Source organism: Amphiura filiformis, chromosome 7 (assembly GCF_039555335.1).
Source record: "Amphiura filiformis chromosome 7, Afil_fr2py, whole genome shotgun sequence".
In the NCBI taxonomy this organism is placed as follows: domain Eukaryota; kingdom Metazoa; phylum Echinodermata; class Ophiuroidea; order Amphilepidida; family Amphiuridae; genus Amphiura; species Amphiura filiformis.
Window position 1 is genome coordinate 34,053,656 of NC_092634.1, and position 25,068 is coordinate 34,078,723.

Below are 25,068 nucleotides of genomic sequence, written 5' to 3' on the forward strand. Positions count from 1 at the left end.
TATTTTTTAATGGATTTATAAATCCCTGAATAAATTCACCAGATTTGTAGATATACAGTAAGGAAAATCATTCTGATGATGCTTATCGACCATGATAGGCGAAACCATCAATAGTGAGTAAAATATTTGGTTTTGTTGTAATGAAATTTTGCTTACGATTAATTTACAAATCCATACATAGTTAAAAACATTCTAATGATGATGCAACAGCATTGGGCTATTCCTTTTGAAATCCATACACCCTCTGTGGAAGATATGACCATAATTTTCCACACATGGAGTACATGTAAGAGTTTCAAATTGGGTAACCTGAATGTGTGACTTCATTTGAAATCTACACCCCCTGTGTGTGAGATTAAGGTTGTGTCTTCCATGGGGGTGTATGGATTTCGACTGGAATAGCACATTAGATGTGTGACGTGACAACCTTACAAATAAGTGATAGAAACACTAAGTGGAAATGTTCATCAAGTAGATGGAGAAGCGTACAACTCTCTTATTCCGACCCCTCCCCTTTCACCATCTTAAAATGGCTGTCACTTGAATGCTCTTAACATTCTCTCACAAAACCTATCCAGCTCATAATGCCAATATATTGTGAAGTACTCAGAATTGAATATGTGACAACCATATAAATGTTACAAACATACTTTAAAAGTAGCATTGTCAAGTAAGAGAATGACATCCGACCTCTGTCCCTTCACGATCGGAAGATAACTGTCGCTTCTACTCAAGACGAGTGCGCTTGAAAAGGCTTGAGGAACAATTCTGTAGCAAATTTACCGATATTAGTCTGGTCTCGTAAAACTGACCTGCGCTGAATGGCGTATCAGCAACAATCATCGGTAGAATAATGTGGCCTAGCGCTGCTGTCATTTTGTATTGAAAACATGATTACTGATGGTGTAGTCTGAGCAGAGGAAGGTCTGTTTAGGAGCTGTAAGGTATGTTCAGATTTGCGACAATCTCAAGGTGATCAAACCTCGGAGTGATCAAATGAGAGTATATGTATACATGTATACTCAGTTGTGTCTGTGCTGATCTGGATCTGTTAGCCATGCACCCATGCATGCAGTGAAGCACAACCTGACAATAATATTACTGTATAATTACATTATTAATGTAGATTTTTACATCATGCCAACCAACTGTATTTTGACAATCATTATGCTCAATCATATGCACTTCAATACATTGTGAACATATTATGATGTATAAACTGCATTAATCTGTCGATTTCCTGAGGCTTGTCTAAACCCCATCCTAATATTATTGTTTGGGGAGAATTGGAAGAGGATTTTAAGCTAGGCATGTCTCACTGTGTTTCCCCACAGGTGATAAGGCAACTCAATCATGTACAAGGGGAGCCCTGCAATATGAAGAAGCCAAGGAACTCTTGTACATGTAGATATGTATGATATGCATTACCTGGTAGCAATGCTACATCAGCATAATGTTTTGATGAGATTTTTCACCAAAAAAGATCATGTTTGGCCAACATTTGTATGGATTCCCCAATTTCTATGATGAAGCACATGCCATAGTCGTTCATGTCACATCCGTAAGTTCAGGTTGAACCTCACAGTTTTATCAACACACCAAATTACACATGTCTCGAACCACAGACCAAACCTCTCAAAGGTTCCTTCCCTCTAAGTGTCCTCCCAAGTTACAGCACCTCGTGTGGACACCCCTATAGTGAAGCCGGTCTCATCCTGCCTCCAGTAATATACATCTGTCTCTGGATAGACATCTTTACAGGAAATGCTTCAAGCAAGTACAAAATTGCATTTTGGTATTATTATTGATATTGAGGCATAGACTGATGAAGCGGGTTCGTACGTATAGGTTGGCGTTAGTGTCGGGAATGATGTGGCTGTGGCTTATCAAGGGGGTAGGAAGGGTAATATTGACCTTTTCGGCTTCAACGTTGTATTCTAAAATTGAAAATATAAACGGCGCTAAATACCGTCATTATATGACCTGTTCTCTTCCTTTTAGGAACTTGGGCTATGTTGCATGCATGCTGTAGTTGTATGCCATAGGGTGTACTGTGTACAAGATTGTACCCAGTAACCTTAGACCCGGTGTGCGCAACAGCAAGAATAGCACCAAAGGAGGATTATTTTGCATGTACGTTTTAGGCATACATGTAGAACAGGGGTCTGCACAAACCCTATGTACTCCCATGGATATGCCGCTGGTGTGTCTGTGTCCTGTCTATTTGTATAGCTTTAAAAAAAACATCAATCGGGAAAACACATGAAGAATCTGTGTATGCGATCAAATTAAAAAATGTGCGTTTCTGGTAAGACTGGCATTTTGGCGGGCTAGCGGGTACCCGCCCAGATTACATTACCGGGCAGGAAATACCCTGCCGGGTACCCAAATTCAAAAATGCATTCAAATTCAATGCATTTTGATAGCATTAATAGAGTACGACATGAAAACAAAGTATCAATTTTCATATTAAAAACACAAAACACCATGTAAAATTCCAATTTTTTTAGGTCAACCATGAATGATCCTAGCATTTAGGTCTAGGTCCAGGGACACTACAAAACCGAATTTTTTTTTTTTTTTTTATTTTTTTTTACCCTGTTTCCTGTTCTATAAATGCGCCTGGTACCCGGGTACAAAATTACCTGAAAATGCCAGGCCTAGTTTCTGGCCATATTTGCTAGTGGTTACTCTCTGCAGTTTGTGCGTGGGGATGTGTGTGACAAAGAGAGAGAGAGTCAGAGAGAGAGAGAGAGATTGTTAAAAAAAATTGAAAGTTCAATTTGGAGTTGCAGAAATGCTTTTAGATACAATGTTTTAATGGAAGAATTTGTTGTTGTACCCCAAACCTAAACATACACACATGTACACTGACATTAAATGTTTACGATCTGGCTTGAACAATATACCCATTTTTCACAGAAGAAAATTGGAACGATACACATTTTGTTAGCAATATTGAGGTGGAGCAGCAGGTTTTTACAATACCAATGTACTTATAATACCAATTAATTGCTGGTTTACATCATATTTGATTCCATATGTTCCAAAACATATGGTTAATAAAAAAGTACCGGCATACAATATATATGAATTAGCAGCACATGTATGTGAATGAATGGTATGGTAATTGGTAGAACATTAAAGTAAATATATGCATTAAAATCCAATACCAATCAATTTTTCTAATGGAATTTGGATAAAATTATCAATTTTATAAAGGATAAATAAATTTTTTTTCTTTTGCAGCAATATATAAATATCAAAGTTTGTAACATTTAGGGGTGTGATTTTCGGGTAATTTTGTGCCCGGGTACCCGGCGCATTTTTTGGGCGGGTAACCGGGTACCGAAATTCCCAAAAAATGCAAAATTTTGCAATCATTAATAGAGTATGACATGAATACAAAGTATCACTTTTCATATTATGTAATGTAATCTCTCGGGTGGGTACCTGTGAGCCCGCCCGAAAATCCCTGGCTTAGTCTCAGCTGTGACCATCCACGACAAATTCAGTGTAAAGTCATACTTTAGAGTATCTTACATGTAGGTTATTAAACAGTTGAAATCTCCATTAATGATATATCATTTGTCATAACTGCTTGCAAAATAGGTGCTCAAAAATCACTCCTTTCTTAATCTCAATCTCAAGTAAATCATGTAAATCCAGGCATTGAGTTTTGCAATGTGACAGGTGTGCTGTAAATCGCACGCCTGGATAACCCGAGGTGTGCTTTTAGGTGTGCTGCAAATCGCACACCTAAATAAACCAAGGTGTGCTTTTTTCAAAACTGGTGTATGACTATGATTTCATTTTCAGCTAAAACTTAGCAATTGTGACAACATACATGTACTTTTTTAAATGGCCATGGTAAAAGCTCTGGGGTAATGAATGGTGTATACTGCATAGATGTCCCTGGACTTTGGACTTATTGCTAGTGTCATTTGTAATTTTTTTTTTTAATTAGTTTTTTTTTTTGGATTTAGAATGTCCCTAGAATGTCCCTGGAACTTTAGAATGTCCCTGGAATTTTTTTAATTTAAAAAAAAAAATTAAAGATTTTAAAAATTATAAATTCTTGTTTAAAATAGGCAAATTTGTAAATTATGTTCACATAATAATCTATGAATGATTTTAAAATGCATTTGTTTTGTATGCTTCTTTACTTCATAAATAGGTTGTAATGTGAACATCAATTATAAATTTGCCTATTTTGAACATGAATTTATAATTTTTAAAATCTTTTGTAATTTTTTTTCAAGTTTTAAAAAAAATTAAAAATATTTCTTTTTTTTATTTTTTAGGTGTGCGAAAAATCGCACCCTCGGCGATTTTCAGGCGTATGGGGCGCGCGTAATCGCTTTTCGCACGCCTTTAAAACTCAATCCCTGTAAATCATAGATTCGGATGTTTAAGATTAATGTTTTTAGAGAATTATTTCACAGGAATGGGAAATCCGAACACAAATTGTCAAACTGGTTTTTTTTAGTCATGTCATATACCTAAATAGAATCACAACAGATATTTGCATCAATGCAAGTGTACCTCTCAAATGTTCCGCATCCTAGAAAACAAATGTTCCTGATAAATAATGCAAAGGCTGAAGATGGTTTGTGACTTTTTTAGGTCAAACCGTGTAATCGGTGCATGTTGTTGGAAAGGTAAAAGCAACAGTAACAAGCCATGAGATGTACATGTATATAGCCAGCTTTGGTACAATGTAAGCATTGTGTTAACCATCTGCATGAAACGCTAGCAGACCGCAAAATAAGGAGCAACAAATGTACAAAATGTTTTGAAAATCATAACGGAATTACCAAATGTGTGTTTGAAATCTTCATGAGAAGTACTCTACGAGATCAGTGTTGAACTACATAGATGTTCCCAGCACTGGTTCTTCAGTGTTTTTAAAATAATTTAAAAAATGTCTTTTTGATGACTATTTTAAGCTTACCTGAGTTCATGCTATAATAAATAAATTCTACTCGTGTACCAGCTACCGTATTTAACACACTTATTTGCATCATGAATCGCTTGGTCTATATATGACAGCGTTCAAGATTTGACTTACGTTTGGCGGACACGCGTGTGAAAAAAGTATTTAGGGGTGAAAAGAACCAACATTCTTGAATGTTTATATGTTTCCAAAGGTAAAATGTCATCTAGTTTTAGATTTTGGCACTTAAAATTCCATATCTTTTATAGATTTTGAGAAAAAATAATTTTTGTGGTCCGATTTTGGCCGAAAATGGCCATTTTGGGGTGACAAAATTTTGACTTGCAGATTTCCTGTGAGTATATGAACATGAAAACTATCATATAGTGCCTAATTTTCTATTCTAATTGTGTAACAAGGGTACAATTGTGATATTAAAAGCATTGAATGGGATCCATATATTTCTTTATTTTTGTAGCAGGGGTAGAAACTTGAGGGTTCGGGTGACAATTGATTTAGAAAAATATACAATATTTGCATCATTTTTAATTTGAAAATGCCATATCTCCACAATGGTATGAGCTATAGGGATGCTTTAAGTGTTTATTTGCTCAGTATTTCATTAGCTAAATGGTGATATAACAAACAAGTAAGCTAGATCTACAGAAAATAAAATAACTTGCAAAATGCTACCCCCACCCCTAAGGATTTTGAGGGTGTGAAAAAAGTCACAGATTTTGCAAAAAAATAAGTCCTTCAAAATTGGGAGGTTTGAGGCTAAACAAAAGACATGTTGCCCTTACCAATGCCTCCCTCTAGAGCAACATGTTTTTGTTTAGCCCTGAGTATCCCCATTTTGAAGGACTTATTTTTTTGCTCCAATTTTTGCTCCAATTTGGGGACTTCGGGCAGAAATATGCCTGTACAGTGCTATGGGGAAAATTTTCAAGTTGATAATTATGCATTTTTTTTTTTTTTTTCAGTTTCTACACAAAATTTCACCCTAGAAAATGTTCCTTTAACTAGGATATCTTTCACTTTAAGTTTCCACCATTCTGTCCGCCAAACGCAAGTCAAAGCTTGAACGCTGTCATATCTAGTTTTTTGTTCCTATCGGGGAGCATCAATACGGTCAATTTATCCCGTTTCGAATAGAATTTGTAATACTCTTTAAAATTGAAACTTCCGTAGGAGCACTGACATATATTGTACAATGTATGTTGATTGATCTCATCTTGAATAAAATTTGTCTTTCTGACAATGGAAACTGTCGAGTAGCATCAACATTTGCCAATTTGTCAGAGTTATTTTCACACTTTTAAAAGCTTTTTCGCACCTTCCCTGGCAGCCCGGAGTTTGACAGTGCATTTTCTGGTTTCATTTAGAATGAAGCTTGGACCTGAAGCATTTTACATTTGTGACAACTCAATGGACTTAATACTAGCGTGTGCTTCAATAAAGATTTTAAATTGGGTATATTTTTGACTCAAATCATATTCTAAACGAAGCATATCCAATACGTGATTCATTTTATTTTATATATATTTATTTCCCAGCACCTGGCCAAGAATAATAATAATAATAAGTCTTTAAAAGAAGAAAAAAATGTCTGAAGTTTACCTTTGTAGTATATGCTATACACCTGTGCAAAACAGGCATTTACATCTTGAATTGCTTGGTGCTGCGTGCAAAACCACATACCTTTGCAAAATATGATATTTTGCATATGCAAAATTACATACTTTCCAAAAGTATGTAGTTTTTTGCATACTTCGGCAAAATATGTAGTTTTGCATATGCAAAATATCATACTTTACGGTCACTATGAAAAATACAAGTTTTGCTGGGAAACCCCGTGCAGTTCGTGTTTGTGAATAAGGGCGCATGTCACAATGATTGGTAACTTATATTTTAAAAGGCAAAATATAGCGGACTGTGTATGTAACAAATGAATTAGCAATATCTGTATCTGTCTCCACAATCCTAGTATTAGGCTACATATAATATAAATTATTCTTTGAAAGTAGAGAATATTACAACAGTGACCGTATATGGATCCATTCTGCCCCTCAAGCGGCCGATACCGAACAAGACATAGGGCCTACACGGCCTTGACCTGCGGTTGTTTAAATTCTGAGGGATTTGCATGCTGGTCAGGTAGAAGATAAATAACAGAGTGACCTTCAGCTTCACCGTGTTTGGTCAGACCTACCGTATAGGCGTAGGCTGCATGGGGTGTATCCTGCATAAATTAGTGTTCTTGTTCAAACCTGAGACTAGTATACCTCAGGTTCAAACACATGTTTCACACTTACATTTAAGTGTACGCTGCATGACTGGAGGTTTCTGTTTTCAGGGATGATTATCCTAATGTCTAATAAATGATGAGGGACATTAATTTGGTGGTATGCACCCTTACAACACACATCGCGCGGTGTTTCTTTATGCAAAATAAAAGTTATGCAAAACATCATACTTTGTTAGTATGTAGATATGAATGCTATACCTGGTCTATATAATATAGTCCCCCTATATATCTACAATCCTGGTGAAAAAGCTTATTGGCCAACATCTTTCTCCGCTCATCATCATTTCCATTATACAGTCCCCCAACATTAAAAGATGGGGGTGGGGAAGGGGAGAGTGTAAGCTGAATGTGCACTTTTAACTATTATATAAAGATAATGCCGAATTATATCATACTTTAGGCGAGTGCATGCTTTTAACACCAATGCTGGCTTACTGTGGCAACAACTTTCCACCATTTCTAGCGGGAGCATCAATACAGTCAATTTATCCCATTTTGAATAGAATTTGAAATGCTTTTCAGAATCAAAAACTTCCTAGGAGCACTGACACTGTTGATTTATTCTCATCTTGAATGAATCAAATTTGTGTTTCTTTAAAACCTAAACTCTGTAGCAACATTCAATATTTTTCCAATTTGTCCCATTTGAATAGAATGTATGGTTTTTAAAAGCGTTTTCGCACCTTGTGATACCTAAGTTTGACAGTTCATTTTGCTTTTTGTCACTTCCAATGAAGTGAGGATGTGAAGCATGTTACATTTATGACAACTCAATAGACTTTGCTACAGAAGTAACTTGTGCTTTGGTTAAGATTTTCAATTGAAAATTTAGCATATTATTGACTTAATCATACAAATATTTGGTAAATTGTCCTTGCCAAACAAAGGTGACTATGAAATGATCTCCAGTGGTATGTATGATGTATTGACAATCTTACCTGATTTGAGTGTGTAGGGTATGTCCCAGCATTTAGAACCGGGGGGGGGGGGGGGGGGGGGGGGGGGAAAGGGGTAGTAGAATGTTTAGTATGTTTATTCCCATTGAGATAAACATGAACGTAAGTGTTCCATAAAATAGCATTATTTACCCCAAAATTTGGGGGAAATAGATTTCTCTCCAAATGCCAGAATGTCCTGAGGAGGACTTTATTAGTTGGAAATGCACTACCCACCCCTATGGAAGATAGAAGACATGACCATGATCTTCCACAAAAAAGTGCATATAAAGAAGACCCTTTAGAATAATGTATGGTGGAAAATACCACACATAGGAAAATCAGAACATCCACCTTTAATGCTGAAATTAGCAATTTAAAACATTAATCTGTGAAAATGTCATGCTTAAAAAAAGCCTGATTCTTTCCCAATCACGGTAGTTTCATGCCTGGACAAAATTGTGCTCCCCTGTATTTATCCATGCAATATTCAATTTCAATTTTGTGATAAGATAAGAAAAGATAGATTTTGCTTTGTATTGTGGAAAATTGAACCTTTGGGAAGAAGTAAAACTCAATATCCAGATAAATTGAATCTTCTTAGCCTTCTATACTTGTTACCATGGTAACACAAATCATAGGAATTTGGAGAAATGTAGCTGCCAGGTTGATATATTATTTCATCAGGTGTAGATAGTGTAGGTGTAGACTCTGCCAAAGATGAACTCGTTTAAAGGAAGACTTTGAAATTGTTATTCCTTTTCTACTGAAATGTCATTTGTCTGTGGGTTTGTTTTCTTTTGGTTTGGTTGGTTCTTGTTAATGAATTTTCTGTGGTGTACTTTTAGATACCGTATTGTCTGTAATAAACGCCCCGGGGGCATTGCGTTTTTCCAAAAGAGGGGCATTTATTGGAAGTGAATTGTCAGTGAAAAAAACTTAAAAGTCAATTCCTGATGGTGCTCCTGTAGAAAGGACTGATTTACGACTATACTAATACTACTACCGTGTCGGCACGCACAGAAATCGAGTGGAAAATGGCATTTTCGTGGTAAAAACAACAACAAAAATTCTACCGAAGCGTTAGTGTGCACACGCACACGCTTAAAGACCGCGCATATGCGCAAGTGAATGCGCAAGCTGCTTTCAATGTGTTGACGTCACTGCCACATCAGGGTTAAAAATGGTATAGGTTGTGATCAAGAAATACTCCTTTAAATGGACCTGCAGTGTTTGAGCGCACAGCAAAATACTAATAACGAATATAAACATGCCATATCAAATGTGTACCCATGTATTGCAAGTAATAAATAAAGCCTCCGCACATGACATATGTGCATAGATATCATATTATCCAATTCATATCTAATTTGCTCATCGTACGCATGCATACAGGTTCCTCATCGTCTTCATTAATCATCCATTTTTAGCATCGGTAGTGAATCGCATCGTACGGGGATCAATGTTGGTTTCAACAGATGATGTAATCGACACTCCTATAGACAGGGTTTTGTTTCGTGTTGATTACTTGTAAATTGTATAGGGCATGTGGGATGATACTGTAAGGCGTGATATTTTTACGGTATTAATTTTTCGCGATTTGGAACTTTTTAGGAACAGTTTTGCAGTTCATTAAGCAATTACAAACAGTTGCACATTAAAGCCTGTGAGGTTAAAAAAAAGCTTTTAATGGGGTTATCATTTTCTTTGGAAGGGGGGTCCCAAATTTACAAAAAGTTGGCATCAATAAAATTGCAACCCTCCTATTTTGGCAACAAATTTTATGACCCCCCCACCACCGATACACCTTACCCCTAAACAGGCTAAAATTGTATTGAAATCAGTCTTTTTGAATAAAATCTGTGGTCATCTTGTGACTACCTTCATTTTGGTCAACACAAATTTATGACCCTCCTATTTTTCATTCCAAACATTTATGACCCCCAGTATATTTGTGACCCCCCTCTTCCGAAGAAAATGATAACCCCTAAATTTATGGTCTGAAAAACTGCGAAAAGCACGAAAATAGAAAACATGGGAGAATTTGCCGCTATACAGTAGTATTGTTTAAGTGTGCTTGTATGATGATGTACAAGTTACACGCTCTGTTTTTCAGTTATCCCCAAAGACTTAGTCGTCTACCTACTAAGTGGGCCCTGGGAAAGAAAATTATTGACAATATGTCAGCAACGATATTAAAACAAAACGGTATACTATCATTATCAAATGCATTTTTATCATGTTTATGCAAGAATGATATGACAGCTTTGCCGTGGGTGACAAAGTGTATCTTGTTTTATTGTTACACAAATTATGGTGTAATGAACTTAATTGCATAATGGGCAGATGTGCATTATTTTTTGTTGTAAATCAGAGGAAGTTGAATATTACACTAAGATCCACAACATGCTCATCTATCAAGGCACAGTTCTTTAACCCTAATACATTTACACATTCATTGAATGACCTTTGAAAATTTGGGTACAAAAACTCATACTCTGAAACTTGAGGGCAAATTTTGCACCATGATTGTTTAATTGAGGTTATTGGACTATGCCATTGGGATGAGGCCATTGTGGTTCATAGTGTTTGAATCAAAGTAGTCAACGTTTTGATATATATTTTATTTATGATGCAGTTTTAAATGTCAGTCATTTAAATTTCATTCCTCAAGGGGAGTCATATTTGAAAAAAAAATCTAGATTAAGTGCATCTGGTTTGATAAAGGGATGTTGCATCTAGAAGAAGAAGAAATATGACCCCACCCTCACCTCTCACCTGATGACCCAGACTATACACTGCAGTGTGGGTACAGGATAACCGGGACATTTAAACATGCATTTACTTATCATTTTAAATAGTACGCCAAAATAACAATCAACACAATTCCGAAATTTATTAAATCAAATGACAAGCAAGAAATTCCTCAAGTGATGTGCCTCAATGTCTTTTTTTATCTGAAAAACACGCATAAATTCTTACATTTTTCAGACAGTTGCAATCCATCACTGCAATATTGTTTGTTGCTCCCTTTAACTTAAGCAACAAGTGTTTACCATAGGCTGCAGCCGCTGCACACATTTGGAAGTAATCCAATATTTGAGAAATCCAGAAAATATCAAGCCACAAATGAATGACAAATTTGTTCAAAAGATTTTTTCCTCAGAAATTTTGTTTACCCCATGTTTTCAAGCAATTATGAAATCGATAGATTTTTAATTTTCATATTTAACCTACTGTACACTCGGATTTGATAAAACATATTTTTGATTGGCAACAATCCTGCCTCTAAAAATAAAATATAGGCCTAATAAATAAACACACTTCTTTTTCTTGGTTTTTAAGACTGCCTGCAAGAAACAAACTTTTTTAGCCCTGTACTAGGAAAAGAAAGTGGATATGGTTTTGATTTTCATGTGTATTTTGTTATTGCAAAAAAAATAGTATGATAGTACATTTGCATCTGTAGCAAAGCGAAAGGGCCTTCGCATTCAACATTGGCATTTTCAGCGGGGTCGTCCAGAATTACTTGTCGTTCTTCTTGATTAAATTAAGCCAATAGAGTTAGTATTGAGTTAGCCTTTAGGCGATTTGCTAGCACACATAAGTGGCCAATCAACACACAATCAATTGTACATACATTATAGTAGTCTCAGGGCGTCGTAAACAAGCAACATTACAAACGTAATTTGTCGCTAGCTTTGAACATGAGACAATGCTGGTCATGTTCAGTTGCATATTACTAGGGTACAATGTAGTATAATAACAATTCAAAATGACTGTTTACTGAACACATTGGTGTAGCAGGGTTTGAATAGAGATTTCTTTTGATCCAGAGATATATATTTGTTTAGTTTGTTCATTTGTCCATTAGTCAGTATGTCTGTATGTTTGTTTGTTCATTCATTTATTTATTTATTTATTTATTTTATTTAAATTTCAATTATTTGTTGCTTCCTTGCACAAGAAAAGTAAAGAAAATTTGTTTGATGTTCATATTTTGCTTATTACAAAAATAAAGAATATATTTAACAACAAACAGTGTACGCAATAGTGCATTTGCATCTGTAGAAAGAGGGCCTTCACATACAACATTGCCATTTTCAGCGGGGTCGTCGAGAATTACTTGTCGTCCGTTTTGATTAAATTAAGCCAATAGAGTTAGTATTGAGTTAGCCTTTAGGTGGTTTACTAGCACACATAAGTGGCCAATCAACATACAATCAATTGTACATACATTATAGTAGTTTCAGGGCGTCGTAAACAAGCAACATTACAGACGTAATTTGTCGCTTAGTTGTGAACATGAGATAATGTTGGTCATGTAATGTTCAGTGGCGTAGATAGTCTGATATACATTGCAATATGAAAATGAACATATTCTGTGAGTTTTGTCATCTTATTAGTCGTGGTTGAATAGATTCTTTTAAACGAATTTGTTTGTTGATTTATGCATTCTTTCTGTATTTATTTTTATTTATATTCTTGGGTTCAATTCATGTCTTACGAAGCTGAAGCTCTGCAATTCTGATGTTGAAAAATTATTTAAAATTGAAAAAATTTATTACACTAAATTTGCATTTTAGGCATGAAGAATAAAACAATTACTTTGATTGACAGGGTAAGATTGATAACGGCTCTGTGTATTTGCACTCATAGTTATAAAATGAGATAAAATTGAGCATATGTAGGCCTATATAGTTTTATTGCATTTGAGCATAGATGAATAAAACAAAATTGCAAACTTGTTGTACTGTGCTGAGATGAAATATACCAGCAACTATTTTGTCATCAATTTTTGCAGTAAGGGTCATGCTTTAGATAATTATTAATAACCAACTTTTTTATGCAAATTGAAATATTTCATATCTATGGTAATAAGATTTTTACTTAAATAAATGTTGCTCTCATTTTGCCAGATGGCGCAATAGTAACAACAACTTTTTGTCATATAGGCGGCGGAAGTTGAGGGGAGGGAACAGAGATGACCCTCTACATTTCTCCATGGAGGGACATCCCCCTTAAAAATCCTAAGTAATCCTAAAGTAAAAGTAAAGCAATTTTATAATTGCCCTGTGCATCTTTCTCTTTAGTCTGAAAATCACTGTGGTAGGGTAAAATTGCACAATTTTGCACGCTTCATGCTCCCACTGGTCCATCAAATACCAGAATGCATCTTTATTTTGGGCTGAAATATTGTGAAATTAAATTTTTTGTGCTTAATTATTAATGGGCTTTTCCTTCTGCATCAGTCGGTTTATAGTGATGTGAATTTCACTTATTTTTATTATGTTATCATGTTCCACCCTAAATACTTTTTAAAAGAAATCAAAAAATATTTGACGAAATGCAAACGTGTAAAAGTGTATGGGTATCCTTATTTGTTTTACACATATGGACCAAATTATAGCATCACACGTCATTGCGTTCAGTCACAATGGTTCATTATGTCAGAAAAAGAGACCATTTTAAACAGTTTTAAAAGTTGCATCTGAATTCATAGGAGTCAACTCTCAAACAATATAGTAGGCCAGGTCTATTCATGTGTTTGTTTAAAAACAAGGACCGTCGGTAACCGTAGCGGTCGCTGCGGGACAAGGAATTCAATTGTGCAGTTATGGTGTCTTTGAAGCAGGTTTAAGTTTGTTTTAAAAAAATGACTGCTATGGACTCAGGTGCAACTTTTAAAACGGCCTCTTTTCTTACACAATTAACCATTGCGACTGAACGCAATGATGTGCGACGTTGATGCTATAAATTGGTCCACATGTGTAAAACAAATAGGGTTATAAATACCTATTTCGTTAAATATTTGTGGACTTATTAAAAAAAGAATTAGGGGGCAACTTATAAGTTGTGAACACTATAGTATGGGTATTTGGCCAAGAGTGATTTCACACTTAATTTCCAGTTGAGTGATCTCTAGTTTTTCTAAGGTTCTCGGAACAGGGGGCACAAACTTGTAAATATGTACCCACAAAATATTTTTTGCCAACTGAAATTGTGAATTATTGACCCCAATTTGTTCCAGAGCGCTCAAGAATCTTTAAAAAAGTGGAGGGGATGCCAAAATTGTTTCTAGAAATTTGACAATAACATTAATATAAGTCCTTCAAAACTGGGAGGTTTAAGGCTAAACAAACACAAACTTGCTCTTGCCAATACCTCCCTCTAGAGCAAGTTTATGTTTATTTAGCCCTAAGTATCCCCATTTTGAAGGAATTATTTTTTTTAGAGCAAATTTTCATGATATTTGAGGATTTAGGGCAGAAATATGCCTGTACAGTGCTATGGGGAAAATTTTCAAGTTGATAATTATGCATTTTTATGTCAGATTCAGTTTCTACACAAAATTTCACCCTAGAAAATGTTCCTTTAAGTAGGATATCTTTCACTTTATGTTTTCACCATTCTGTCCCCAAAATGTAAGTCAAAGCTTGAATGCTGTCGTATAAAAATTCAAAGAACAGACCTTCCAGAATAGGTAGTGGTTTCATGCCAAGGCATTTCATTGTGTCGTCTGGCGATTGCCTTTTTAGGCATGAAACTCAGAGTAACGACTACCTATTCTGGAAGGTCTGTTCTTTGAATTTTTAATATCATTATATGTTTATTTTGTAACAGCTCTATTGCATTTTACTTCTTAATTTTGTCACAGGAAGTGGTTCTTTTTGACGCTCTTGTCCTTTGCCAAGTAGTATCACTTGTACACATATGTGATGCGATCAAGCAAAATCAGTCGGAACTCGGAAATATTAAATTTTCAGTTTTTTATAGGATAGTAAAAACATTCACAAAACTGCATTCGGCAGAAAACCCCAATAAAATTGAACAACCAGTTCCAAAGATATGAGCGATTTAAGAGTTTCCAAAACAGTAGGAAACAAAAGGAAATATTACCTTTGTTTGGCTATATCTCAAAATCAATATTTGCGAGTTCCGACTGATTTTGCTTGATCGCATCACATATTGAAATAATACTGAACACACTCGAAAATATTCTTAACACTAATAGTACATAAAAAACACTTATAAAAAATGGAAAATGTTGATTTTCAGTCTTGAAAATACCCTGAAGTGACAACACTGTACATGAAGACAACTCTTGAAACTTGGCATTCTACATTAGTTCTATCAGGGATGTGATTCTATCAACTATCTTGCTGTCAAATATAATTTCATACTTTGTAGCTGCAGCGCTGCAATTTTATTATGTCTTGAATTGAAGAAATACTTGTGACAATCCAGGTTTTAGGTTTTGACAGTTTTCTTTCCTTGCTAAGTGTATGTGACTGTTTGTGTTCCTTGATTTCATACCTGTCGCTGGGCCTCGTAGGGAATGAACTTCTATTGTAGCAGAAATTACTGAACTTCATATTGAATTTGCATCGGTTGGTTTTGATCTTAATGTGTTAAGGCCTGCTGTATACTTTTTATTCAACATAGAATATTAGATGCAACATGTCTTCATTATTTAATCCATTCCCGTTGTATTTCCAGTCATGTTTAACTTCTAACGAATGTTTATTGACGTAAAACCGACAATTTATTTCCACCAGACATTCAACATCAAATATAATTGATTTTCCATCGAGAAGATAAGAATTATATTGAAAAAGGAACACTTGTTGAACAAATCGTCGGTCGCAACACATAGTGGCGTACTTGAATGACAAAATACGTCTCCGAGCAAAACGTTTTTGAAGGATATGCCACTAGTATCGGAGTCAATACTCGTCCACTGTTATCTCTCAGTGGCCCAATTCCATTTAAAATTGAAGTTTAAGGTTCAAACTATTACACTGTATCTTTAATAGGAAACAGGGAAAAACTATTATAGGACAATAGCCAGCTCTAAACCTATACGCCACTATGTGAAACGGAAAGTTCGAAAAATCACTCTACGCCACTATGTGTTGCGACCGACAAAATATTCTATATCATATATTTGGAGTATATATGGCCCTTAACTAGAAAGTTAGTTGCACGATTTACTAATGTGACTGAAATATTTGCTTTTTTTTTTTCAGGGGTAGTGCCAGAAACTGGGGCTGGGCCTCAGGGGGAAGCTCCATCCTAGCTGAATTTGGTTCACTTCATCTAGAATTTTCATATTTGTCAGAAATCACAGGAGATCAAAAATATCTACAAAAGGTAAGTTGTGATAATTTTAGAAGTTTATGGGCTTAATTAACCTGACAGCACAAGGGAGCAAAACATGGTGTCACCAAAGTGAAGCATTGGGTGTTTATCATCATCATCATTCAGAACAAAATCACTCGGAAGATGACATTAGATTATGATTAGTGCGTCAATGTAGAACTCTCTTGAGGAAACTACAATGCTGGCCATAAGTGTTGGGACGGTTTGATAGGGTAATGTAAATAAGCCCCCCACTCCCCCCGATCAATGTTGAATCCGACTTTTTTGGTCACACAAGCCTTGTGGCACCCAACATTGATTGGTGGGGAAGGGGGAGGGTTGGGGTGTTAGGAAAGGGCTTAGGCTTGACATCAAAGAAACCTCCACTTTATCACGTTAATAATAACGGAAATAAGGTCACAAAATAGTGTACGTTTTCCATAAGTGTCCCAACACATTTTGGCCATGGTTGTAGATAAGATATAGTAAGTAGCTTCTAACAGGTTTTATTTTTCTCTTCCTGATGATATATTGCATTCTGATAATGAAAGAAACTAAAGATTATGTCGTATTTGCAATGTTACCTTATTCATGTTATTCTATCTGATCAAGCATTGTTTCGAATAGCCTATCTACCATATTCTATATAATTAGTGTCTGGGTGCTGAGGACTGTCACATTAAAGCAATGAATTGAACATCAACATTAGGAAATTATACAAGTATCTGTTAAAGTCAAAATCATAATTCTAGACCGGAAAGTTTTAGTTGGTAATTTTATTTGGATGCTTTGCAGAAGTTAGTATTACATGTACTTGAAGATGGGAATTTAAACAGTTGTCACTTGAAAACATCTAAATGGGCACTTTTTAGGGAAGGGGGTGATAATTATTCATTTATTCAATTTTAAAACTGTTTGTCACTGAATTAAGCACTCTCTGTCATGTCAGGCGCCTACAGTTTATGTCCTCAGTATTTCAGCTGCTCAGATTTTCAGATCAACACCACTGCAGATATTACACTTAGAAAGATGAGAAAACAGTCATATATTGCACAGTGCCCGCTTCTTTTTATTCAAGAGCAAACATTGTCTTCAGGCAATTCAGCTTTTCTCTGGGTCGTTGGAATATATTCTATTTGAAATCCATACTTCCCTATGGAATACATGATCTTAATCTCTCACACAGGGGGTATAGATTTCAAATGGAGTCACCCATTCAGGTAACCCCATTTGAAATTCACAAGCCCTGTGTGGACGATTAAGGTCATGTCTTCCATAGGGGGTGTATGGATTTCAACTGGAATTGCCCATTTTATGGCCATTCAATAACTGTTTCCTCATCTGAGATTTTCAGTTCGGGAATCTATTGATAAGAAACTTCCAGACCACATTCATTAGTTCCTTCGTGTAATTATTTTGTGTATAAGCTAATCCAAACCCTTATCCTAATCTTAACCCTTTCCCTAATCCTAGTCCTAATATTCATGTAAAATTACATGATGGAATAACCCAAGCTTCCTATATTTGAACTCTTGTAGCTGCTTCAGCTTTCCCTTCTTTTGGAATTTTCTTGAAGCGCATCTTCTGTGACGAATGAGCAAGTTGATGCTCCGAGATCATTTTTCAATGCATCTTAATTGCCTATTGCCGCACTGTCATATCCTCCCATTTATCTCCCATTAACTCGTTTTAACTCAAGTGTAGCTTTCGGATTTAAGATGTAAAAACCAATGTAGTAACTTTGCTTGCTCTTTTTTCATGAAAACAAGCTGCGACATAACCCAAATTGGTTGGCTTGTAACTAAATTATACAGGCATTATTCCATTCATGGGACGGTAAATGACAAATCTTCACTCGGGCAAAACCAGCTAGGCAAACATCTGCGGAGTTCTCGCAGATCTCTCGCTTCGATTCTCGCACATCACAGTCCACTGGAGACAAAGTTCAGTACACTGCATACATCTGTAAACATACAAGGTTTTAGGTACCAAACCTCATGCACAGAGTTGCAAAGCCGCAGGTCAAATAAATTGTGTTTAGTAGAAGAGTGTGAACTGTTGCACGATGAGTGTGACTATTTTGGTTAATAGTGACTCTAGGCTATATAACGCAAGGTGGCTGTCTGATGCTACTCCTGCATGCCTGACATTCAAATATAAGGAAGGATTTATAAGCTATCTTTCCCTGTTAACAGACGTACCTTGGGTGGATAAACACCTCAACTAAATCAAATGTCGAGTTGTTTTTCCCAATGCAAGAAAACGATTTAGAAACCACAGTGAATTTAATATAACATAATTGTAGTAATCTGCTGTGTTCACCAGAATTCTGAGAGTATGTACGATTTGTAGACTTGTTTCAAGAAACATTCAGCTTTTTTATGGTCTCTAATGCACATTTGTTCACTGACAAAATTGATTGACAAGCTCTCCTCTTGCAGGGGGCCTTTTTTACATATTTGTTTAGGGTATAAAAAACACCTTCCTTATATTTGCATGTTAGGCAGGCGATTAAGCACACAGCACCTGAATCCAAGTTTCTTTTCACCAGTCTATAATATCGAATTGATTAATTCGAATTAAACAATTCATTGATGTCAGCACTGGGTAGTAGCCATTACTGCCAGTAGACAGGAAGTCTAGAAAATTGACCTCAACGCTGTAGGTGGTCTTCTGTGCTTTTGAATGGGACAGCAGTAAGGCAAAAAAAAAAGTTGTTTGCTTGCCCTCGTCCGACCGACCGTCTCGGCAGTCCCGGCCGTAGAACTTTTGTTGAAAAAAGGGTTTTTGTTGTGATTTTCCCAAAAATGGCATGTATTTTTCGTCTGAAAAACTGATGATTTAAAAGAAACGCTGTAAATACCATATCCTGCATGTTTACGTGTCCGGCTGTGCCTGACTGTCGGGTTCCGCAATTTCGTATACCACCTCAGCGTCTAAGCTCTAATACAATTTGCTATCCACCTGCACATTTCGGACGGCGCATCTAGGGATGAGTTTATTTACAGGCAAAATATAACCGTGCATATCGTGCAAGAATGGATAGCAGATGTTAAAATATGGTAAAAGTAGATACAATTTGAAAACAGTTGTACCCGATATTCATTTCTTGTTTATAAATATTTAGATTCATGATATTTGTTTGTATCGACTAGAAAGTAACATTGCACTATTTTTTTCAACATGTTTGTTGAGGCTACTTTTATTAAGAGCACAAATCGCTCGGTATAATATGATTTCACTTTAAACATGGCGGACAGAACACGAGTAGCGCTAGCTGTACAGGTGAAGCAAGGGACCGAACACGCTGATTAATATGATAGTTTTGAAAATCAGAAAACACTACATGTAGGAGAATTGTACACTTCATTAAACGTAGGCCTACATGTAGAAGAGCTACAATTGTTTAAGGTGCAAGTGGTGAGCACAGATGCTGGACCATGGCGTGATGTTGCTGCTACGGAAATGCATGAACCATTAATTGCATTCGGTATTCGCCATGTCTGTTTCTGGGAAACGGAAAAAAACAAAAGAAACTTTTCCCGACCGACCGACCGACCCAATTTTTAAAATCCATTCGAGGGCAAGCAAACAATTTTTTTTTTGGCCTAACCTTGGCCAATTTTTAGATCAAAATTTTGGATTTTTCGGATTTTTTTCTAAGTTTGTGAGAGCATAACAAGACTATCCGTCGATGGATTTTTATTTCCGTCGGTAAATATTTTTTAAATTAAGTTTTTCATAACATATTAAAAAGGCAGAGACCCTGCTGTATAATAGAGGTAAGTTTTGAGTAACCTTGATAATATTATCAAAAAAGTGCCTATTCTTTTGTGTGTGTACGGTCCATCACCTGTCACTTGGTAGTCTTGTAACATGTTTAATGGCGCTGTCCATGGCCACTCGATGAATTGTTTAATTCGAATTAATCAATTCAATATTATAGACTGTTCACCTGAGAATGGAGAACTCTACCGTTTAAGCTGACTGCAATCAACTGTTTTTCAATAAGCAAATAAATATTCTAACGCTAGATACATCTTTCAACTTCAAGTTCAAGGCAAGAGCTATTGGCAATTCAATATAATGGGCTATTTCATTTAAAATTCACAGTACCCCTGTGGAAGATTTAGCTTAGGTCTTCCACAGTGGAGTATGAGTTTCAAATAGAATAGACAATCGGTTACTTCCATTTAAAATACTCACTCCAGTTGTGGAACAAAGGTAAAGCCATAATGGGATTATGGGTTTAAAAATGATTAACCCTGACCAATTACATATGAAATTCATACTCCCCCTGTGGAAGATATTTCCAAAATCTTCCACAGGGGTAGTGTGGATTTCAAACGGAATAGCCCAATCCTCTTCTGTATTGTCTTTGCCTCAAATAGTCAGTGGTTAATGCATTGATTCATGTATTATTTGTAAGAGTGACAATTCTCACGATCACCCAGCGATATATAAATTATATATTTGTTTTTGCTTCCCCCTCGAAGTAACTGCTGCATTATGTAATTCATTTTAAATAATGTGTGGGCTTTATATATTTACAATGGTAATTTGCAGTATAACATTCATAAGATTTATTATGAGTTTAAACAAATCATGTTGGATTTTAAGGAAACAAAATGTGCAGTAGCGAAATATGGTACACATGTACGTACCGGTAAAAATCGGTGAAGAATCCCCTGTTAATTACATATGTACTAGAAAATAATGTAATCACTCTCAAAATGTATTAAGAGCATAATTTGAACTTGGAAATAATACAAGATCACTGTCAACATTGGCATTGTTACCATGGTTACAGACAATACCTGCATGGTCTCGTTGGGGCAGTTATAGGTACTGGCGCTTAAAAATGACAGCCTTTTGTATTTGTAAGTGTGTACTTTTTATAGATTTTGATCAATGATGTTAAAGATAAATCAATATCTGGGCCAGTAACAAAACATTAGGCCACCAGAACAGTGTGGTATTATGCACTGCGATCACAAACGTAATGGCCAACGTTCACCTGCACACATGCCAATTCTGCACACACACTGGTCAATAACATTGATTCAGTCATGCATGTCATTGTGATGGAAATGCTGTCACAAGCACTGCTCACTTAAGTCATGCTGGCATTTAGCAGTAAGTTAGCTAAAAGGTAGTTGACCACATTGAAGCAGATAATGTAAGCTTACATGCGGTCGACCAGTTGACAGCTTCATCCTCCCACTTTACTGCATCACAACTGATATTTCGGCTTTTGAAGAAAGCTCATATTTGTCTTAAACCCCAGTAAATTTTAGGATTTAGATATACTAGCAGTCACCCGTCTTTCGCGGTCACTGTCTTTCACGGTCACTGTCTTTTGTGGTCTTTTTTTTTAAATGTTCTATTTAATGTGATTAGTGAGGTGAGAGGATATTGTCATTTAGAATTACAATCTAATGGTTGGTTCCTTTAGATGATATGAGCAAAATAATGATAGCATCATCATCCCCCATGGTGGTACATGTACCACCAGTTTTACATTCTGTTGGCAAATGTGATATAAAATACATTTTTACTTCAAGCACTTGAGCAATTTACCTCAAAATTTTGGAATCATATGCTTGGGTGATATATGTCTCCATGTAAGGTAGAAAATATGATCCGTCTCGTAGGGGTACATAATTGCACTTAATTATGTTAATTACCTAATTAAATAGGATCTTTGAAAATAATTGTAATTTTTCTCAAAAATCTTGTACCATCAGTGCTACATTATGTCAGATGTTATCTTTGAAAATGCAACTAGGTTAATTCAATTCAGTCTTACTTGTTAGAGAACACAAATATTTGTAAAGTGCAAAATTGACATAACCTGGATGCACATCTTAAGATACTCAATTCATGATCATACTGAGCAAACTTCATTCCTCCGATTGACCTACTTTTTACAAATTAAGTGTAAACAAGATGAAAAGTTAACCCACTCGGGTGATTCTAAGAAAAACAAAGTTTTTGATTTTAAGTGAAGAATTCCTCATGCAAAATCTTGTCACTTTTGAATAAAGATTAGAGGGTGCTGCCGGATTTTGAACTTCATATGAAGTAATGCTAATATAGGTGGAATAATTTATTTGCTCTGCAATTTTTCCTTTTTTTTTGACATCATTTACATTGACTCTCCCCAGTAATGACTCTCTTATTATGTGGTGCTTCCTCTGCAAAATTATTGGAATTGAAAAAATCAAGTTCAAGATTGTCTGCAAAATACGTATAACTCCAAATCCTTGCAGAGGGACTGCATCCATTAAACAGCATTGCCATTACCAGTACTTGCACATAAAATTTGATGTATTGCATGGCTGTTAATATGTGTACTGCTCTGTTCTAGTTGAAGCAATTTCTGTCTAAATTACCTTTCTGGAATTTGATAGAATTTTCTTTCTTTTTTTCTTTCATGATTTTATTATTAAGCCTCTAAATCTACTTCGATTATGCCAAGTTTCAGGTAACATCATGAAAATAGAATATCACTTTTGGGAAAATCCCATTGAATTCACATGCATAAGTTCCAAGTTTGGTAGCAACCTCTATGCTTGAATAAAAGTGATATTTTCATTAAAATAAAAAAAAACAAGACACTTTGTTTTTTTTAGAATCACTCTATTCCCCATAGAAGACCTACATCTAAAGTAAGCTTAGGGAGAATTATTTCATGCGCAGGCAAGTAATTCTAGAGGAAATTATATGATATATAATATGGACAGGGAATCAAATTGGATTTATAAAACCTAAAGCATTCACACAGGATCTGTGAAGCTTAGCACAGCTTAGTGGAACCATGGACTGACGGACGATGGTGGAACTGTGTGACTGGCTGATCTGGCACACAGGGAGTTCTGCGTGGAGTTTACTCTTCTTTTTTTGAAGTAAGGCACATTACAGGGGCATTGGGGGAGCTAGTCCTACCATTCCATCCTAAGATCTGTTTAAAGGTTTAATTAGTAAATTAAATTTTGTTGATCAGATCTTGGCTTTTTGTCGTTTTTTAGGGGTATTTTTGTTTTGGAGACTGAAATTTTGTTGCATGTTTTGTATTATGTGATACCTGTGTGTACACCAATACTTGGCTATAATACTCCCCTCTGCCACACAAGCTCTTGGTTCCTGTCTGACCAATTATTTCAGCAACTTTAATTTACAAAACACTATTAGTCTTCATTTTGTCCGTTGAGAAGAACTTGAATTAACTTGTCTGCCTACATTAATAGGCAGTTACAGATATTGTCAAAGTTATGAATATCTCAAAGGAAGTCTGGCTGTTACTAATATTTCCTGAAAATATAATTTTCAGTGCATGACAATTGTATCATGGTTACACGCAGCTTGCAATATATTATGTTATAAAGCCAAAATAATTGGAGCTTGAAAATCAAATTGCAGTATGTGATTTTTTTTTATTTATTAATATTCAAGAATGCCAATTTTGGGTATTTTGTATACTGGCCTCCCAATACTCTATACTGTTGTCTAGTTGTACATATTCACTGCCTTTTTTGTTTTTATGGGCCCATTAATGTATTTTTTCTTTATTTTTACGGGACCCCTAGGACCCCAGGCCCAGGGATAATACACCCCATACACCCCTTAACCCCTTGTTGGTGGCACTGTACATATTATGTCAAAGCTGTCAAATTTGGAAGGTGTAGTATTGAGGCTGCAGTTTAACTGGAAAGCAGTCTACATTTTTGAGGTTGGCGATTTGGTCAGAAACAAATCTGAAACAAAACATTAATTTTACAGCAACCTGTTTTTTTTTTTATAAGTCTCAGTATTTCTGTAGCTGCAGTAAATTCTTTTAATTCCTGAGAATGGCACCCCTCTAAAAATGGTCTTCCTTCGAAAATCTAATGGTTACATGTACTTGTAGCTAACATTTTATATTATGTGTAGCAGTATAGCCTCTCATACTTCACACTTTAGCATACATTGTAATTCTATATAGCAGATTTTATTTATAAGCTTCACCGTTCTTGTAAATTGCTAACTCTTACCGGTTTTGAATCATTTATAGTGTAGATTATAAATTCTAGATTAAATTTGCACATATTGTTAATACCACTCCAGTGCTACCTACCAAGTCATTTTTAAATCAGAAAGTTAAGTTAACATCACTGTTAACAAAATGTACTCAGCTATCCATTCCTTATCGTATCAGATCAGTTTTACCCATTTGAAATTCAAATATAATACCAAACCGAGTCTGCAATAAAAAACCCACACTTGATAGGATCAACTCATTCGCTCGGCAGAATCCACAAAAGATTTATGCATTCCAAATCATGCTAGCATTTGCCCACCTGCGAAACATGATTCTCTATACTCACGATGCATATTGCATGGAGAAGAAGCGTTTCAAGTGTGGGCCAAGACACTCCTATAGTCATAAATGTAGAGGGTATTTTCAGATGCTTCAACGCTATGAAAATGGTAATATACTCAGGTTACAAATAGTATTTTGTGAGTATCGAACCCTGGAGGGCACTTCCGATGCCCTAATTTCATTTTTTTCTTTTGGTACTAGACCATTATCAAATTATGCTCCATTATGGTGTGTAGTGGTGTAGTCATAACTCGTATCGTCACATCTATTTCTATGCATATTCAACAAGTGTTAGATGACTGTGATGCAGTGTGCTTTAAGTACTCTATTTATCGCACTAGTAAAAAGGAATGAAACTTGATCATGCATTATTGAAGATGCAGCT

General features: G+C 35.7%; 1 protein-coding gene across 1 annotated transcript in view; it reads left to right on the forward strand.

Moving 5' to 3' along the window:
• LOC140157047 (mannosyl-oligosaccharide 1,2-alpha-mannosidase IA-like) overlaps positions 1-25,068 on the forward strand; it is a 105,331-nt gene that overhangs the window by 50,985 nt on the left and 29,278 nt on the right. Inside the window, exon 5 of the mRNA XM_072180112.1 lies at positions 16,210-16,333. Coding sequence (XP_072036213.1) covers positions 16,210-16,333 — 124 coding nt within the window. The remainder of the gene's footprint in view (positions 1-16,209; positions 16,334-25,068) is intronic.